This window comes from Vidua macroura, chromosome 4 (assembly GCF_024509145.1).
Source record: "Vidua macroura isolate BioBank_ID:100142 chromosome 4, ASM2450914v1, whole genome shotgun sequence".
Classification (NCBI taxonomy): Eukaryota; Metazoa; Chordata; class Aves; order Passeriformes; family Viduidae; genus Vidua; species Vidua macroura.
Window position 1 is genome coordinate 6,043,985 of NC_071574.1, and position 20,798 is coordinate 6,064,782.

At 40.9% G+C, this 20,798-nt stretch overlaps 1 protein-coding gene across 3 annotated transcripts in view; it reads left to right on the forward strand.

Moving 5' to 3' along the window:
* The window catches only part of ARHGAP24 (Rho GTPase activating protein 24), a 183,033-nt gene that overhangs the window by 26,041 nt on the left and 136,194 nt on the right, over positions 1-20,798 (forward strand). For all 3 annotated transcript variants that reach the window (XM_053976148.1, XM_053976146.1, XM_053976147.1), the window contains exon 2: positions 4,712-4,911. In XM_053976148.1, the coding sequence (XP_053832123.1) occupies positions 4,732-4,911 (180 nt within the window). In that variant the 5' untranslated portion in view covers positions 4,712-4,731. The remainder of the gene's footprint in view (positions 1-4,711; positions 4,912-20,798) is intronic.

Genomic DNA, 20,798 nt, shown 5'->3' on the forward strand with positions numbered 1-20,798 from the left:
TGGCAAGTGCACTGCTGCAGGTTTGGAAAAGAGTGAGAGAGAAATGCTGTAAAATCTCTCCTGGCAGTGACAGAAACTGAGACATGCTCCATGCAATGTAAAAATGCTAAGCACAAACAGAAAATTAGCTTAGAAAGCTATTAAGTATATTTTTACCTCTTTGACATGTTTTTCCTTCCATGTGCAATACCCCATTGACACAACAGATGAGTAGCAACTGATTTGAAGTGTCCTGATGGTGGGAAATAGGCCAGTCTTCTGCTTCCTGCAGCAGTTGCTTACAAGCTTGTGCCTCTGTTTCAGCAGAGATTCAGGTGTCTTGGGATGACTTAAGAGCAAGATGAATGCTGACAGTGTTTTCACATACTAAATGATTTTATGAAGTTGCTACTCAGCAAGACTAAATCAAAAATAAATTGAAAGGAAACTCATTGGTTGAAGGCAGGAACTCTGAACCTGAAAGATACCAATAAACTCAGGCACTTAGGCTCTGTGTAGCTTGTTAGGAGAAGGGAACCCAAAACTGGATATCACTTGTAAAGAGGTGTAAGTGCTGAAGTATTAATCTAGTTTTACATAGCACCATTGTGTCACAAAAACTTCTATGAATTTTGTGTGTATATGTATTTGGCAGATATGTTCATCAATAACCAAGCCTATTGTTGCTGCAAAATTGCAGCCTCTTACTGCCTATCTGTCCACGTGTTTGGTATAGAGAAGTCATGTCTGTGTAGTGTTGTGTGTGCCTGCTCCTTTGTGAGAGCAAGGGAATTAGAAGAGACGGGCTGAAAGAGTATGGATCTGGGGTAGGCACTCTGGCAGCTTCCCACTTATTTCCATTTTGTGCTGGGCTGACATTGGGCTGCAAAGAACAGCATTTGAGCAGTGGCAAAGATGAAGAGTTACTGGAAGTGAACTCTGCTGATATTTTGCATGCTTGAAATGTGCTATCTTGGCCATGAGAAATTTCAGTGGGAAGAAAAACATTGACTGCAAACCACCAGGGTTTCTTGCCAAACAGATCATCTTCATGCAGTCCTGTGACTATTCTTATAACTGGATTTGGTGTGCTTTAATGAGTTTCTCTGACTATTTCCTGGCAAAATGCTGGGCTCTGGGGGAGATGCCCAATTTAATAATTCAAGTATTGAGTGAGTGGTAGCTGAGGAGAAACACTTCCCTGCTTTCTGTGCCTGCTGCCGGCACAGACCTTCTACATTGGCAAGGAGAACATAAGTGCAGTTAGTTGCCTTCTAGACAGACCAGTGAGAGAGGCAAGTGGCTCTATTGGGAGCAGAAGAAGGTTGGACTGAGGCCAGCAGTGGTAGATGGTGATGGTCTCCATGGACCAGGAGATGTTGATGCAGAGCCAATGTGTCAGGGAACATTTCTCATTTTGTTTGCTTTGCGCTCCCAATGTCCAGACAAGCCCAGGAGAGTGAGCCCACAGGCAGCCCCAAATGAATATATTATATAGAATTTATTCAGTTCTGGTCATTACCTAAATTGGAGGCTGGCCAAGTCAGTAGAGTTGACTCTGGCAGCAGGTACAAGTTGTGTTTCCTGTTGAGAAGATGAGTTTGAGGAATATTCTCATTTAGTGCTGAAAATTCATGGCTTTCTGCCTCTTCTTATGAGACTGAGAGGACTTGGAGTATGTTGATGTAATTCCACACTTTGTCATGTGTTGTTTACATACTGTTTGCACCTCACTGTTCTTTGCATCGGTGCCAGCACCCTGATATTTCTGCAATTTATTTTTATGATCTTAGTGTTGAAACAGCTGTAAAAACAAGTAGTGAAAGTGAGCCAGCTGCTGGAATTTCTGATTCCAAGTCTGGTTTGTAGTAGGCAGACATTGAAAGGGAAGGATATATGAAAAACAACAAATAAACTTAATCTCAGGACTAAATGCAACCAAGTCAGGTGGCTGAATTTTTTACTGCTAAGGAGAGTTAAATCACTAATGAATACAGCTTTTTTTTTTTTTTTTTTGATGGAGCATGTCTAAGGATATATTACTGCTTTAAAGGAGATCTTACACTGTCCTGTGAGGACTTGGGAGCAGTAGACCTGTTGTCTCTCCTACACCTCATGTGTTTTAATATTGCAGAAATAGATAGAAATTTTACCGGACAAAGAGATGGAGATGTATTAACATCTTCCTTGGCTAGATAAAAATCCATATACTTTGTACACTGATATCAGCACCATTAGCATGTGACTTCATGAAAGAAAATAAAAAGTTGTCTTCCATCCAAACAGCTGATTGGTTTTGACTTTGGTATTTAGGTTCTTGTTTATGGTGTTAAGTGTAATAGGGACCTGATGTCTTCAGCACTGCAGTGACAAACATAGATACTGTATTTAAACTCCTTTGTCCCTGCCTTGAGGCTTGCCTGGGCAGCAGAGATGTGCTGATCAGCTTAGCAGTTGTGCACCAAGGAGCACAGGGTAGCCTATGGGTAATGATTTTGTTCCTTTTTTCGGTTGCAGTAATTTACCTGCTGTTTACAATGCTTTCCATAAAATATTTCACTAATTCACCTTCTAAAGGTGTGAGTTGGAGGGCTGCTTCTTGGCATCTGTGTTGGTCCAAGCAAAACCCAGCAGCATCCAAGAGTTTCCTGTTCATATTTGGAAAATGCCAATTATGAGTTGGGTGCATTTCCTTTTGGTGAGAGGGTGTTGTGGTCTGAGGACTTGTCAGCTGGTTTGTTTTTGTCCTTGCAATTGTAACCACAGACACACACACACAAAAAAAATCTTTATCTGCTCTGCAGAGAGCCAGACACGTTTATATGTTTTGTGGTGCCACTTGGCTCAAGTAAATCTCACAGTACAAGTGTTCTGGGTGACTCTAGGTGAACCCTAAAGAGACAGGAGAAAGATTTCCTTTCTCTGAGAAGAATACCAAGTGATTTAAGTTTTGATCCTGCAATTTGTACTTTGCTGAAACTTCTGTGCTTGGGTTGAGGCCTGTTAACCTCAGTGGCACAGGTCATTGAGGAGTTGTAATCATGGCAAGCAGACTCCAGGATCCAGCCCAGACCAGGGATGTGAAAATTGTGTGTGGGTATTAAAAGAAAAAGCTGTAAACACAGAACAGAGGTGGCAACTGGAGAAGTTGTTCCAAAGGGGATGTGTGAGCAGTAGGAAAAGGGAGCCAAAGCAAAAAAAGGGCTGAAAACCACTTCTGATGGAATCTATTGATTCCTTCTGTTGTTGTGATTTATTTTATGGTGATGTAACACTGTGTATTAATTGTCAGAGGGATGCCTCATCTGTCAAATGAGTGTGTTATCTGTGTTTCTGGTCTGCCTTAGAAACTGAGTGCATCCCTTTGCAATGGCAAGGCTGATGCCCATTCACGATGTTCAGTGAAGGTCTTGTTGCTGTGTAGGGGACCTAGAGCAGGAGTGCCAGCCTTAGACTCACTAACCCACTTAGCCAAAGTGAGAACTTTGAAGCCTAAATGTTCTTAGTCAGAGATGTTTGCTGCCTGCAATGTCAAGAATATTTCATTCTTTTCCCAACCTGATGTTTGGAAACAAAAAGCTATCTAAGAAGCCAGCTTTTCTGGGCCCTAACAGCTGTGCAAGCTCCTGACGAGGCAAGAGATTTCCAGTGGTAGTCTGGAAAGAAGAGAAACATGTTGTTCCTCAAACACTTAGTGAAATTTCATGATTGATTTTGCACACTGTTGTGTTTGTGATCATAGTCACATTTTATTCTGGTTAGGTATAAACTTTTTGGTACATGTAGGTTTTGGTTTGATTTGTATTTTAACTGGAAATGCCAGAACTTGCAACTCAAAATTGTTTGCTTGTGCTCTAGACTGAATAGGAAATCAGGAAAAGCTTTTTGACTGTGAAGCTTAAGCATGTTACTACATGATTATATGTACAAAATCCATCAGGAAGAGTCATGACTGTCCAGAAATGATTAAAAGGTATAGTTTCAAGAAGGCCAAAACGCTGCATGAAACTTTTGTCAAGTATAGTTCCACAATTCAGCTCTAGTTTTGACACAGTTCTTGTGCCTTAAGATGGGCCAAAATTCTTCATGATTTGCCAGATGTCTGTAACAAGTGTCTGGGCACACACTCACTTCAGTCAGGGGTTGCTTGTTTGAGGTGATGTGCAACTATTCGTGTATTTGCTGTCCCTCTTCCTTTAAATGGACTTCAGTAAAAGGAGTAACAACAATAATAACAGAAAAAAAAACTCCTCTTGTCTGGTGGGGGAAAATTAAGCTTTGGTGAAGCAGAGGCTTTTTAAACATTCCCTGAAAGCCCTAAGCCTGCCAAGGAATTTTAAATGGGGACCTCCAGTAGTCAGCTGCTTTCCTTAGTCTGAGGAAGTACTCGAAGTTCATTCCTTGTTACTGCCTGTAACGCAGCAGAACTCACCCTAAGAAAGAGCTGATGTCTTCTTCAGTGCTGGTCAAAATGTCTTGCACAGCAGTTGAACAAAACTTTTGCCTCTAGCCCGCTTTTTAGCAGCTCATCATTAATTTAGTATTTTACAGGTGAGTAGTAGTTCTCTCAGCTGATGGGGTGCTGGTATGAGAACAAGCAGGCAGATGGCAAATGCTTTTCTAACACACTTCTGTAGCTGAGGTCTTTCTTTTCCAGCTGTGTTGAAAGGAGCGAGTTACTGCCTGGACAATAATGTAATAATTTTACCTTTTCCTCTTGTTTGCCCAACAGGACAGTTGCCCATTCCCAGTATGGAAGAACACAATGGCTCTTCAGAGACTCCTGCCCTGAGCCAAGGGCAGCATGTTGCCATCAAGTGTGGGTGGCTGCGGAAGCAGGGGGGCTTTGTCAAGACGTGGCACACGCGCTGGTTTGTCCTCAAGGGGGACCAGCTCTACTATTTCAAAGATGAAGATGAAACCAAGCCCTTGGTAAGTGAAAGGAGGAGATAGGATGGGAGGTCAGGGAGAAAAGTATGTTAATGCAAGCAGAATTGTCTGGAGTGTAAAGCACCAAACTTCTCCATCTCTGTCACTGACTCAGTGTCGGATTTGGGATTTTGATTGCACTGAGTCAGGCCCTGGCAGTTAATGTGGTTTCCCCATCAGACTAATTTCTAAAACTTCCTTTCCCAGGTCAGGTTTTCTCATTTCTGCATTTTAAAAGGAGAGAAGTATACAGGAAGTTCAAGTAGCAAAAATCATCAGTCAGATGGACTTGATTGAGGCAGATTAATAAGCTGTATTTGAGAAGATACTGTCTTTTTTTTTAAGTTTTTTTTCTGCTTACTATGCAGAATGTCCCTGCTTTGTGTCTTCCCAAATAAGACCCTAGCCTGAATACATTGCCATCTGTAATATGGAACAGACTGGTGTGTGCCTGGCTGGTTCTGCTGTGGTGATTTACTGCTCCTTAACCCTCATCTCTTTCCCTATTTATTTAGCTTTTTCATCAGCATGCTTCAGGGCTGCCTAGCCCCAGAGTGCCGTAGGAGTAGAGTTAAACAGTGCTTCCTCTTGGGTCCGGGCAGGCCTGAGCCTCTTTGATAGTAAGGATCTCCTGCTAGCACCTACAGGGGTATGATAGTCTCATGTATTAATGATTTTCCAGATATTTGTGACTTTCAAAAAAAGCTTTGACATCCGTGAATTACTTCTGTGCAGGTACTAAAATATGATCATCACACTCACATTTTTGATGGCTACTAAATTTCTGATGGCATACCTTTTGTATGGAATTTCACAGGGCGTTCTCAGAGATGTAAAACCCACCTAACCCAGTTTACTGTATGGAACAGGCATGACACTTGGCTGAGCTTTACAGCTTGCATTGTGGTACACATAATGAAGAAAAGTATTCAATCTTGAGGAAATGGTTTCCAAAGTGTGAGTTAATTTCTAAGTACCTATTTCACAGCCTTGGTAGCTGTTTTCCCATAAAATTATCTCAGCTAGTATAGGTTAATCAAATAACACACTATATATTTACATAAATTGTATGATATGATGACTACTTTGAATATGAAATACTTCATATTTTCTGGGAAATACAGCATATCTTCCACTATATATATTTTTAATCAAGAGTGTAAAAAGCAGCCATCAAAGTAAAATGTTTGTGGGCCAGATCCTGGGTTTCCAGAATATAACTCTGCTTCCTAGTACTTGATATCTGCTAGGATATTTGCATGCAAAGACTTCATGGCTTTTTAAGAGGTAGCATAATGCTGTGTTTCATGGAACCTTCTACAGCCCAGAGCCCAAATTTTCTTCTTGTCCATCTGCTACTGACCTGTGGAATGGCTTCAGAAATATCCTATTGACTTTGCTGCTTCCCTTTTGTCAAATGGAGGTGGTGAGTCTGATCTGATACTTGAGATAGGTTAGATAGCAGCTTGTGAAATAATTAAAAGCTTATTTGAATTTTCCACTTTTGTCTCAAGCAAGTTCCTAAAGAAATATAAAGTAGGGTGGGAAAAGCGCTGAGAGAAGTGTAACTTAAAAGTATGCCGATGGGTTTGGAAAATTAATGGGCCTGTCCAAATTAGATTCAGTCAATAGCTCACCTTGGTATAGCTTTTGAAATGTTTCCGAAACAAACTGCACAAGTGTCAGTGCCTGAAATATGTCCCAGGTTCAATGCCTATACAGAACTATTTTTTTCCCATTACATTGAAGGGTTTGCTGCATTAACTGTGACAAGAAAATCACTATGACCTTCTGGGAACCCTGTTCTTGCTGTGGAGAGCTAGAGCAAAGAACTCCACTGATAAGAAGAATTTTCGGTGCATAGGGATATTAGGAAATGGCAAGCATATTTTGTTATATTGGATCTATTATATTTTGTATATGTTGGATCTTTGTTTACTACTGGATTGTACAGTCTGTACAATTTATGGATGTACAGTAATTCTTTTAGACAATAACATAATGGAAGAAAGTTAATGAAGTTTTGTTCCAAATCAGATTGTAGTTTTTATTTTGCTTGCTGGTTGGTTGTGTTGGAAGGAGGCAGAGAGCAGTGATTACTTGTACTGAGGGATATTCAAATTGCACACCGTGTGTGTATACATATATATATATATATATATGTATATATTAGTAGAAGGTGGAAGAACTATAGCAGGAGAGGACAAGAGAAGCATGTGAGCTTATGTTCATAGCTTATATTCGTGTTAATGTGAATCAGAGAAAAGCAGAATGCAGTTTCTGGTGCAAATTCAGCAGGTGTCCTGAGCACCAGTCTGCTTAACGTTTAGGCTTGGCTTCTGTTCAGTCTATAACAGATACCATGCCATGATGTTTGTGTTTTTGAAAGTGAGGGAGATGTGAATGGAACCAAATTTTAGCAAAACGTTATGATCTGTCAGACTTTATTCTCCAGGTGACTCTGTGTAATGGGAGTAAAGAGGAGGAACATTTTGTGTCTAAACCGTCAGTAAAAGCTTTGGAATTCCTGAAGCAGGCTCATTTCCTGCTAGTAACAGAGATGGGTACCACATATGCTTTAGTCAGTGTGTGTACATCTCCTTGGCGTCAAGGCTATTAAATTTAAAAGTCATTAACGATCAGTGTGAGAGCGGGGAATTGCCTCTGCCAAGCTGTGCCTACAGGCACACAGAGCTAGTGAAGAACAGAAGAAAAAGCAATGCACAGCTGTTATAGTCAAGGTCAGTGAATTGTCATTGATTCTTTATTATCATCAAACACATGAACCTTTCCCTTGTAATGTTTTATCAATAAATTAGCATCTGTCATTTGTGCTGAAATCCCTGAAATATCTCTGAGGATCTGGCAAAGATGGCATTTCTGTTTACTGAAGATGTGTGTTTGGATAGCAATAATCTAGTTAATTCAACAGGAGAAAAAAAATCTAACAAATAAGTGAGTAAGCTATGTGAAGGAATAAAATCCGATTTCTGATAAATCTGTGTTATTTCTACTGCTTGGAAGTGATACTGGATTTTCCTTTCTTAATTCTTTTTACTGCTTTGTGCTTTAGAAAGCTAGTATTATGCTAGATCTGAGGGTCAACTCTTTAAGCTTGAAATGTGGGCAGCTGAAAGAAATCGGAATTTAGGGTTCCCTGTTCCACAGTACAGCTGTTGTTTAAATGCAGCCCATGAAAATTAATTTCTTCCTTTTTTCTCTCCTATGGTTAACCTCTCCAGCTGTGTCAGGGTTGACATGGTCTTGACTGAAGCCAGGAGGAGGAAGTCAGTGCCAGTTCATGAGACATTGTGCTTTTTCTGTGGTTTTGTGATCAACAGAAGGGAGATTTGGAGCACTGTCTGCTTTTTGCAGTTTTGCTGTCTCACTCTCCCAGTGTTACTGAGGAAGTGGGAGCAAAGCTTGGTGCCTCGTACTGATGGAACATCATTGGTGTTAGGTTGTAAATGAACAAGAATGGACAAGCTCATCCAGTCTAAACAGCATTTGAGTTTCAGGCACCTCTAATGTTGTTGAGACTCAGCTTGGTTTATGGACTTGAGTTTGAGGTGTTTACAGCAGAGAGATCTTGAAAAACTATGAATTAGCCTTCAGGAAACACTTCTGGTGTATGTCTGAAAGCTGACAAGGATCTGCTGTTTCAGTTTATATCCCATCCTGAACAGTTTGCCATGCAGTTTTTATCCTCAAGATCTTTATAAGCTCTTAACTGTTCAGCTTAAGTCATGCTGGAAGGTATTCAGTGGCTCACAGTATCTTAGGCGAGCCCTGGGAAGGGACAGGGGATTGAAGTGGAAAAGTGTCAATCTTGAATGTGACATTTGAATTGGTTGTTGACTGAAAGTGAGTTAGTGGCAATGGCAGTCTTAAGTACAGGTCACTGTTTTGTCTGTAAGGGAAAGATGTTCTCTGATGTACAAAAAGAATATATTTTGAAGTATTACTTTCTGGAAAAATCATAGAATGAATCATAGAATGACCCGAGTTGGAAAGGACCTTGAAGATCATCCAGTTTCAACCTCTTGGGACTCAACCCTTGACCACTACCCTCTGAATCTAGCCAATTCCTTATTCATTTAACAGTCCACCATCACATACATTTATCTCCAATTTAGAGAGAAGGATGCTGTGGGGAACCATGTTAAAGACTTTACAGAAGCCCCAAATAAATGACATCTGTAACCCTCCCTTGCCCACTGATGGAGTCACTCCATCACAGAAAGCCACAGGCTTGGTCAGGCAGGGCTTACCCTTGGTGAAGCTGTGCTGGGGTGTCTCAAATCACCTTCCCATCCTTCATGTGCCTTAGCACAGCTTCCAGGAGGATCTGTTCCCTGAGCTTCCCAGGCACATGGCTGAGGCTGACAGGTCAGTAGTTCCCAGGGTCCTGCTTTCTGCCCTCTTTGAAGGTGGGTACAAAGTTCCCCTTTTTCCTGTCACCTGGGACTTCACCTGAGTGCCATGGCTTTTCAAATATCACAAAGGGTGTCTTGGCAACTACATCAGCCAATTCCCTCAGCACTCTGGCTTGACTCATGGACATCCAGGTTCCTCAGCGGTGATAAACCTGATCTTTATTTACAGTGGGAGGGACTTTGCTCCCCCAGTCCCTATCCTGCTGTCCCTCCACTGCAGAGGTGTGGGAAGAGAGGTTGCCCCTGAAGACCGAGGCCAAGAAGTTGAGTTGTTCTCATCTGTTGTTAGCAGTGTACCAGCGTTATTTATTGGGGTGGGTACACCTGCTTTGACCTTCCCTTTTTGGTTAACATACTTGTCGAAGCCCCTCTTTGTTATTCTTTGTGTCTCTTGCCAGATTCAGTGCTTCCCATTTAATGCAATTTGTGTAAAAATTTCATCAACCGATAAATCCATTTAATAGCATTAATAGAAAACTTGATAAACTGCAGTTGCATTTTTAAATTAAAATCAAGCTTCTAATGAATGCAAATAGAAATTACTATGATAAGTACATATTTTATATCTTAGCCTGTCAGGGAAAATCCTTCAGTATTAGTACTGAATATGATTAAAGATTGAGCATCATGGTTTTTAATAAGTTAAAAGGGAGTGGAAAACATTTCAGTGTGGAGGGCAAAAACCTAATTGTACATGCACTTGAGAACTGCATCATAGGAACTGTGATCTCTCCTTGCTGCCTAGAGCATTTTCAGTCAAGGGAGATCAGAGTATATGCACTCCAGTCCTTGTCTCTGGGAAGCACCAAGAACCAACTTTTGTGTAAATACTGACGAGCATCACAGCATGTGAAACAGTTTCTCAGTAGATTTTGCTTTAATTTTTAAGAGCAGCCCCCTCAGTCTTGCTTAGGGAAGGATGTGAAGCACCAAGTCCATGCTTGGCTTCGTGGGCCTTGCTTGAAAATCCACAAAGCCAGTTCAGGGACTTGATGTGAAAGCAGCAAGGAATATCCAAGCCACTGATAATGATTTTTCAATTTTTCCATTTCTAGGCAAATAATTTGTTATTAATCTAGCAGAGTAGAAACGGTTTTGGGATGGACATGTGCTGCAGGGTGAACTCTTGCCTGTGCAAACATATTGTAAGCTTTAAAGGGAGAATTTAATCAAATGAAATTATGCAGGTGTTGCAAGAAATTGGGGGGTGGAGGTGGGGTTTGATTGAGAGATGTTTCTCAGGAATTTCACTAGAAACTTAATATATTGGATGAAGTTAAATAGGATTTTCTTGACATCACTACTGATGTTTGCCAGATATCAAACTATTTACCAGGAAGACTTTCTGTTACTGGATAGTGGTGAATATGGAACCTAAAAAAAAACCAAACAAAAAGCCTTCACGAAAAAAATCCATCAAAAAGCACACCTTAAATGGCTCATGTGAATGCAGTGGAGTGGAAACTGAAGGGAAAGGCTCAAAACTACTTTGGGCTCTTTTATTGGGTGTTCCAGGAATGCCTCCTCAATTATATGAATATAAACAGGCTTCTGCAACTGAAGCAGTGAAATCTCTGAAATACAGGGAGGGTCATCAAAGGATAAGTCTTAGCTTTTATGTACAATAGAAAGTTCTGCTATTTGTAATACCTTTAAGAGTTTTTATGTCATTTACTGCTGCAGGTTTCAGCAGCTTACTCGTCGAGACACATTTTTTTCCTTCATAAATGCTTTTAAAGGTGTAATACACTTTGGTCAGTAGATACCCATGGGAATTTTGTACATGAGAGATTAGTGTGATAAGACTGAGTTTATTTGATACCAGGGTACTTTTAGTGCCATCACTCTGTTGCTGGGAAAGGGTTTCTCAAATTCATGGGACTGAATTTCTGTTCTCAGCCCAAGACAAATAGCAACAAGATCCATCACTGAGGTACTCAACTTGGAGGTGATTAAATTCCAGCTTTAATCCCCTTTTCTGCTTCTTTCAGATCAGAAATGCTAACTTGAATTTTCAGTAGTTGTTCTTTGTTTTGTTCCTTTAAAAAGTTTTTGGGCTTGGCCCAGTAGGAGTCTTTACAGATTTTCACAGGAATTAAAAAGGTTTTTCCTGAAGCATTAATTACCACATTAATTACAGGAGTGTTATAAACACTGTGCAAGGAGTCTGTGCCAAAATGAGGCAATTCTTGCTCCGTGTTTTGCCCCAGCTTATGTAGTTGAAAATGCAGTTCCCCTGTGAAGATGGTTTTTAGGTTTGAGTGCAATGCAAGGGGAATTCAGTGTCTCTTTTAGTCAGATTTGTATGTAGCAGTTGTGTCGTTGCTGTGACCATACTGGAAACATCTGCAAGCTGCTGTATCCTGCTATTATACCAATTTGTTTAAATCTGTGCGTGCTTCGTTCCCAAGGGCTTAAAGCCTCTCGTGCTCCCTGAACTTGACTGAGTTTTCAAAACAGCTCTCAGGTGCAGTCTTTGTCCTTCTTGCATTGCTGCTGTTCCCTTTCTTCAGATCCAGCTCTGGCTCCCACTTCCCCTGGTCTTCCTTTGCCTCTGAATACACTGGCTAGTGTAATGACTGTGCCCCTCTCCTCTCGCAGTGCCCGTAACATTCATAAAGGGCTGGCTTATATGATCGTTGCTCCCTAACATGGTTCAGTGTCTCCATCCCACTTGAAAACTTGGAAAATAACACATTAAAGGGTTGCCTTTCTGTTCCCCATGCCTCTAGCATGCTGGCTGCCTGAGTAGATCTTCACTTTAAACTAAAACTAAAAGTTTGTTTTTCCATAATCAGACTTTTTAATGCGTTCTGACACCCACCTCCCCACAACCCTGAGCCTGGATGCTATGCCAAACTGAGAATGTGTCTATCTCATTTTGGACCTCAAAAAACAGGTCCAGTGACTGAATTTCAAAATTCACTGAAATGAGACAGTTTTGTAGGTGGGAAATGTGAACCTTCTGTGGTGTTTCTGCTTGTGTGTGTGTTCCATGGGGAATTTTTGTTGTTATAACCAAACTCAAAATGCAAGATGGTAATGAAAAGATGATCCCACATGAGTCTGCCTGTTTGTGTGGCTGTCAGTATTGCCCCAACTCCTCTTTCAGAGCTGTTTGGGAAAAATAAATACATGCGCCCAGACTTCTGTATCTTTAATTAATCCAAACTGGGAAATTAGTTCCTGTAAATATTTTTATAGTAGAACAAAGCAAGAATGCCTCGTGGCACTGACTGAAAGCACCAGCACCATTGACCCATGTGTGTGCATTCAGAGCTGAAGCTCCCGAGTATGCTGCCATGTGTTGTATAAACTGTGTGTGTCATTAGTCTCAGCCAACACCTGCTGTTAGATTGGAAAAGAGAGGCACTCTAATAAGATGTAAACTGGCCAACAGCTTAATTTCAGGTCTTGGCTGCCAATGCATCTGCCTAGTCCAAATGTTCAGAGGGCTGCCCCCACCTTTCTCTTCCTGGGACCTGGGAACTGGCTTGTTTGTAAAAGCGTGCTAATGCTGAAGTTCATCCCTTGGTGTGCTTCCTTGCATTTCATGGATAGGCAGGACTTGCAAATCTAAGAAGCTGCTACATGGTACAGAGCTGCTTTTCCATCGTGGTGGGGCTGCCCAGTCTGTAGCTGTCTTGAGCTCTCTATTTCCCTTTCCGCTCACACCATCTCTTTATCCTTCCCTCCCTCCCTCCTTTCTTCTCTGTTTCTGACTCGTGCCAGAGTTTGGGACAGGGAAGCAAGGGGAGATACTGTCTTTTTCTGTTCTCTGTTGGAAGCCGAATGAAAAGCGCATTTCTGGTGAATGCTGTTGATTGTATATTTAATGGATTAATGAAGTTGTGTGGAAAGGAGTAAGGATGGTGTCAGGCTGGTTAAAAAATATACCTGATGTTATGTTGGATGGTTGTTATTGATTGTCTCCTTACTAGCAACTTCTTGGCTGAAAGACACTGATCTAAATTCCTAATCCTGTCGGTGGTTTATGAACTCCAGTGCAGTGTGCAATGCTTTGTGTCATATTCAGTGAGACAGCAGTGGTCTGCTCTAGATGTTTCTCTTTACATTTCCTAGCTTAATAAAAGCAGTAAAGCAACTAATGTGAATACTGCTACACAGCACATGTGAGGCCATAGGATGAAATTCTGTGAAAATCAGCCTCCAGATTCATCTTTAAGTAAACTAAATGCTTTTTCTTTGGAGCACATGTGGAACCTTAACCATTGTAAAATATGATCTTTTTTCACACTGCAATAATTTGGGTAGCAGAGGCTATATGGTAAGTCTCTGTTATTTAAGGGCAAACATGTGGTGTAATGACTAGATGAGGATGTTTTGTTTTGGAGCTTGACACTTGAAATTCAATAACATTTGATCAACTCATAACCTAAAGTTGCTCTTGATAGCTTTTAGTTTAGCATATGCTGTTAAGGGAAAATTGAGGTGTGGAAAAGTTCAGCTGGTTCTGTTACCTTGCATAGGCCACAGTTATTGTCCCAAAAGAAATTCTAGGTATGTTTACTTATTTCCTTGCATATTGCTAAGGGATTTACTTAATGTTGCTTCAGTAATTGAGAACTTATTCTAGCATTAATTTTAGCATCATTCATACAAGTCCACTGATTTCATCTTGATTCAGCTGGACTACATAAATGCTTTTACATGGAAAATGACATGAATCCTATACAAATTTGAACACATCAGCATGGTGAAGATGTGCTATCTAACATGAACACTCTGGGCAAGAAAAACCTTCCTGTGTGTGTTGATTGTTAGAGGTTTTGGGCTGCCACGTGTTCCCTGACGAGCTGAGCCAGACATTTCAAATCCCTTTGCATGGAACAAGTTTATGAGAATGGCCTTCACAGGTGGTATTTGTGTTGGCAGCCTCAGAAGGGAGTCCAGGGGTTGAATAGTAACTGAAGCAGCTAAATTAACTTCTAATGCTGGAGGGACATCCTTTCCAGCAGGCTTGCAGCACAGAAGTTGAGCTAACAAGAACTTTCCTCTTTTACTGCTTGGACTGCAGAATGAAATCCATTAAAAGTCTATGCAGCTACCCACAAAGTGCTCCTGCTTTGAGTGAGTAATTGCAGTGTTTCCACTCTTTTACTCTTGAATAATAACCACAAACAATTGAGGAGTATTAAGGAGTTTCATGGACACAGACATGTGTTTTGGAAGCTGGTTGACATGAACTGAGCATTACTGTAATGATCTGGTCATGCAGGTGATAGAAAACAGACACAAGGCTGTATTTTGAAGTATATGATCTGATGCTTTAGTAAGCCACTATATGTGTATTTGCCAGAGTACAGTGGGGATCTCAGAAGAAACTTCTTGAAATAAATAGAGAATTATTTACATGTTTTGGAGCCCAGTCAGAATGAGAGACACTTGCAGTTTTTTCCCCACTTCCTTCCTTTCCTTTTCCTCACGTAAAGAGCAATAAATAATGCAGAAGAGGTTTAGTATTCATACAGAAAAAGGATATTATTAAAAACTTCAGCCTGTCATTCTTATTAAAGTTACTATTTGCCATAAGCTGCCTAGTATTTAGATGCCAGATTTCCCAGTCCTCCCTGGACTTGGAAGTGATACCTATCCCGTTGTGTACCAGCCATTACTGAAACTGTTGAGCTTTTGCAAGCTAAGCATGTATTTTGCACATAATATATATATTGTGTTTCTCCTGATACCTTTTCTGCAAATGAAGTTGTTGCTCAGTACACTTCATTATAAAACCTTTAATTTCTAATGCAGAATCACTAACAGTTTCTTGGAGTGAGCTTCACTGCTTTTCTTGATATCTTTTGTTGTCTACAGTATTACCTCTTCATCTGCATACTCTCAAATCTCTTGTAATGATCCAGTTTTATGTGGGTGAGACAGATGATGTGCTACATAAACCAACTTTTGCACGTCACAGGAATAATCCCTTTCAGCAGGGAAAACATTGCCTAGAGGGACTTTTTGAGCAAACATCCCATGAGAAATGCTAGCATGATTGGTGTTTGGTACAGGTCCTGTTAGCACGTCTCTGAAAAAGACAAAGGAGAAAGACAGACTGAGATAATCTGTTTTCACAATTCCTTACATAAATGTTTAAGAGCAGAGAGCTTGGCCATGAGTAGAGCTTGGATGAGGCCACACAGTGGTGCTGGGAAAGGAAAGGAGATGTAACAGTGTGAAGTTTGCTGTGCTGTGACCTTCTTCGTGCTTCTCAGGATTGCCAGATCAGTCTCAGGAGCACCAAACTGGCATAAATTCCTTTAGTGAAGTTGTATTAAATTCTGTGCACTATCCAAACTCTCCTGCCACCAAGCATCTTTCCTGGAGTGAAAAGCTCTCCATGGGGGTGAGGTTTAGCAAGATCGGTGTGATGGTGAGCTCCTGAAGGGATGTTGTTGGCATGAGAGTTCATGGGTTAGTTTGGGAGAAGCCTAGTGCTAGATTTCATTCACAGCCTAGGCTGTAAAACACATGTTGCATTTAACTACCTTTGGATCAACAGAAGATCTTTTTTCCTTTTGCTTCTTGGGTTTGATTGTTATTCCAGGCACATGTCTTCATTTTCTTCCAGTATTTATGTAATGTCATTTATATAAGCAACACTATCTGGGAAGAAGCACGAGTCATAACTGAAAACTAAAACACACAGATCCTGTGTGTCAGGTTTTTTGATGTAGTTTTTTGACTTTTAATTTTTTGGCCAGTTGCCTTGGTTTTTAATAGGTTAACCTAAGATGAGGGTGGGTGGTACAGAGGAAAGTAAATATTTGGCATTTATAATGTGACAATAAGAAGAAACACATAAGGTAATTTTCTACCCTCTGGTTCATACCAAGGTAAAGGTAAAGCGTTTTGTGAGTAATCAAACTGTTCTGAGCCAGTTAGAGATAAAGATTGATGTACTTTATGCTGAAAACATGCTAGAGAGGAAATGGGGAGTTTTTTTCCTTTAAAATAGTCTTCAATTTCTATTAAAGCGCTTGTTCCAATAAAAAGTCTAAGTCTAGCAGAAGTCAGTGCTGTCACTGGTGGCTGTGGAGCAATTTTCACTGGAAAGATAAGGCCCAGTCCTTCTCACTTCTGCTCTGCAAGCTGGAGGTTTATATTCCCCAAGGCACTTGCGAGTTTGGACTGTGAAAACATGGATTTTACTCAAGTGTGAAATCATGATTTTAGGCCCAGTGCCTTATGACCCTTGTTGTTTCTTAAATGGCCTGTTTGTGATTGCAAGAAACAGACTACAACCAATTCTAAAAGCAAACAAGTGTGCCCAATGGCATTTGTTTTAAGCTCTTTAGTGTAACTGTTAGTTTAGTAAGCACAGTGATTATTTCGGTGTCCATTTGCTATATTGGAAAGAACTGTCTAATTAACTGAGTGAAAAAAATCATCCACTGCTCCAAATGTTACAAAAGGCTGATTTAATTCTCATTTTGAGAGTATTTAACATTGTGAGTGGAGCTAATTAAGCTGACACGAGGAAAACACAAAACCAGGATTCCCGTTCTTGGCTTGTATTCACAACTCAGCTGTATTCTTGGACTTTTTAAATATGAATCATAAACAAGTACATAGTTTTTCTAATAAAGTGTTTAATTAAACAGAAGGAAGGTCTGCTAGGTTAAGTTGTTGGTGCTTTTCTTGGTCTCCCAAAAGATGACAGCGTTGGGACTTGGTTATGTCCTGCTGAAAATATCCAGAATAGCTGTATATGTGAGTGGTGGTTGTTTGACTTGAAGCAGGGTTGTGTATGGAGTCTGTACTACAGATGTGTCTGTGTCCTCTCCCTTGCTGGGGATCCTGCTCAGTTTGCTGTCTCTGGATATAAAACCAGTTATAAAACCAGCTGTACCAGTACTGCTGTTTGAAGAGACCTGTTTTTTCAGAAGTTGAAAGGGTTTAATTAATTGATTCATGTTCGCTGTATTTACAAAAAAAAAAAATTCTCCCAAATATTCTCGTATTTCTCAAATACCTTCCTTCATGAATATGCTTAAAGTCTGAGACATTAGTGCAGCTCCCAAAAGTGGTGCATGGTTGCAGCTGTGTGATGTTCTCTGTAGTGGCAGCAGTATGACTTGGATTCAGCGCAGGGATCAGCAGTTGTTTGTCTCCAGGATGCTACAGGACTCTGAAATGCAAGATGCTTTCCAGACCCTCTTCTCTTACTTTGAACATCTTGAGTTCATCACAGGTGAACTCATTCCTTTTAAAGCTGTCAGATTACCAAAAGAATGTACTACTGCTGAAGTGTACTTGACTGATAAGTAGTCTGCTAGACAGTATCCATTCTGTAGTTTTAACTTACTTTTTTTTTCATGTCAGACATCCACAGGATGCTGCTGCTCCTCTCCCTCTCTGTCCCGCTGCACTGTGCTTTGGGAGAGGAGCAGGACTGGGGAAATAGGAGCCAGGCAAGAGTGAAGGGCCCTTAAACATTGGTCACTCCTGGCTTCCTCTGGCAGCATCCATGAATAAGGACTGAGACCATCTGCAGGGCATGGGTGATGGATTTCCATCACCCTGTGCTGCCATCTCTTTGCTGCTGGGAACGGAGTCCTGGTGCAAAGACAGAGGAGATGCTGCCCAGTACTGTGATTGCAGCAATAAAAGTGCTTTGGGGATATAGTAGCTCAAATGTGTGCTAGTCAGGTTGGTGTTTGTAGCTTACAAACCTGAGCTGGCAGGGTTGAGGGGATGCAAGGAGGAATCATTTCAGAGAGAGGTTAATTACATGCATGTAAAGCTGTGCAGTCTCTTTCAGATCAGGGGCTTGAATGTGGTGCTGTGGGAGCTTGGACACGAATATAGCGTTTGACCTTGGGAGAGAGGGTGAAGTGGTCAGAGGGGGCTGTGGGAGAAAATTCAGCTGTGCTGTGTAGGCTCAAGGAATGTAACCAGAGCTCAAGGGAAGAGTGTGTTAAATGAGGGGCTGGAGAACTGCACCAGGACTTCACAGCAGGTGTGAGGAGGAAGAGCTAAACTTCCAGATTTAAAATGTTGGCAGGACTTCCATTAATTTGTTAACCACTATTCTTCTGTTTTCTTCAGAGGATAATTATTTGCTTGCATTATTCTGCTTGGCTCACCTTGTGAGCACAGTGTGCATCTGAAAATAGCATTTATGTTCAGCATTTGCTTTGTACTGTTTTCCCATAAAAGACTTCAGCTCTGTTGTTTTTAAAACCTTCAGCAGCTCACAGTAGAGCTCATGAGCGTGTCTTTTATGGAAGATACAGGGAGAAAAAGGCCTTTTTGCAGGATGCTCTCTAAATCTTGATGTGTAGGCACATCTCAATGAGCATTTGACAGTAGAAAAATAATGTTAAAGCAGACAGTAAAATGAGTTTTTAGAATAATACCCCTGCTTGTCTCCAATTGGTGGTATTGCCAGCAATGGTACGTGAGGCTGCTGAAGAATGAAACCAGCTAAAGGCAGCCCTGCTGCCAGTTATCCAGTGGGCTGTGTCCAGCAGGTCCCCAACGCGCTGCAAACATTCAGGAAGAGCATAAAGGCTTTTTATGTAGGGTGACTGTGAATAATGGATACTATCCAGAAAAGAATTGCTGTGCATTGTGGAGTTGGCTACTGCCTGTGTAGTCAGCAGGAAGGTTCAGTGATAGATTTCTCTATTAACTGCTTACACAGTTAATAATCCAACCACTGTGTGCACAGCAGGAGAGAGGTAGTGGAAGGTCCCTCCAGAGAGGAAAATTCTGATGATCTGCTTTGGGAGGTACAATGATCAGGGTTGGGAGAGAAAAGAAAGAGATGTCTGCAAAAGTAAGTACTGTGAGATAGCCTCTGACTGGACACCCAAAAGGTGATGTTGCAGGAAGGTAGGGTTCACTCTGTCTGAATAATTTCAGGAAGAGATTACCTAAGGGGTACAAGTATGTCTGGCATTCTGGAAAGTTGACATAAATGGCTGCATTTCTCTCAAATAGTAGCAATGTTGCAAGCAATGCTATTATTGCCTGCCTTCTTCAGGGCAGTGCATGGAGGAGAGGGGGGAAGTTCTCAGAAAGGGTTGGTGATCTCAGACTGCTGGTGAGTATTCCTGAGGAGGAAAGAAGCTGTGCTTCTTTGAGAGAATAGCTCTCATGTTAAGGGCTGTCTGAAAAGAAGATTCTGAAGATAGTGGTTTAATGGAAGGGTGTTGGAGATGTGTCTTTTGATTTCTTATCTGAAGTGAAAGTGATGCTTTGAAGATCCAAGTTCGTGTTACTTTCAAAATAAGTCCAGTGTTTTTGTGGGAAGCCTTTCTAAGAAAACCCATATTTTTGGGGCAAGCCATTTTATATGTAGAGCCTGGTAAAAAGACTAGAAATAATTTTAGAACAGAGGCTCTAGGAAGCAGGTAGGTAAGAAGCAAGCTTTGGGTTTTGGCCTTGTTTGTGTGCATAAAAGCAAAGGGAAAAACTAAGACACACAAGTAAGAATGGGGCATGAATGTCAAAATAAATCACTACAACTTTTCCTGCATAGCAGCAAAGAGACTGGAGGAATCACCACTAGAAAAAGGCATGCTTCAGGTGAGTGTGAGGAGAGGGGTCCTCTTTTCAGGCCTGTATTTGTCCTGAGTGGCAAAAACTAGAATGCCTTTGCCATGTAGCTCTGGTGTCAAGTCCCATTTTGCATCTTGCATAGTGATGCAAAGCATGCTCAGGATACAATTGTGTTTTACCATGTAATTGCTCCAGGTAACACTGTCCTTGTGTATTCTTCCTACCCTTGTGGTGTTTGAGTGGAAGGACAAAGTGCCAAAAAAAAGTGCTTGGGGTTTGGAGGGTATTGGGAATGTTCATAAGGAACAAAAGTGTCATGGAAAAGTGTCAAGGGCAGGAAGCCTAAGGGTGTAGATCTGGGCAGATGTTCATCCTTAAATGACCATCTGCCCTACCAAATCCTAGCAGGTATCTGAATGAACAGCAGAGTTTCTGAACTGTAGTTTCAGAGTTTTACCTCTTTTCTGACTTGCAAAATATATCAAGACTTGTGCAGTCTTTTCTGGGGAGGAATTTAGTATCCCAAAAGGAAAAGGCTTGTGGTTTTCAGGTATTTTCAATTATCCACAGTTAGTTTTAGTATATGGATAATTTAATAAGCACTTTTTAGCTTAAAAACACTGCAAAATTACTAAAAGCAGGTAGAGATAATATTTTAAATACAGTTTGGAAAGAAGATTCAATTGCATTTAATATTTTGAAAATACACAGACATTTGTGAGGGGTTTGTAGAATATTCTACAAAAGAATTAAATGTAATTGATCACTAATTTAGTTTCATTTGTAGATTATGTGCACAATAGGATGCACACATTCATGCACTGTGTGTGGCAATGATTTTTGTTTAAGAAAAAGCTGCAGGCTCTGTCAGGGGCATGCTAAAACTTAAATAAGGTAAGAGCTCTTCAAAACTGTCAGATGCAT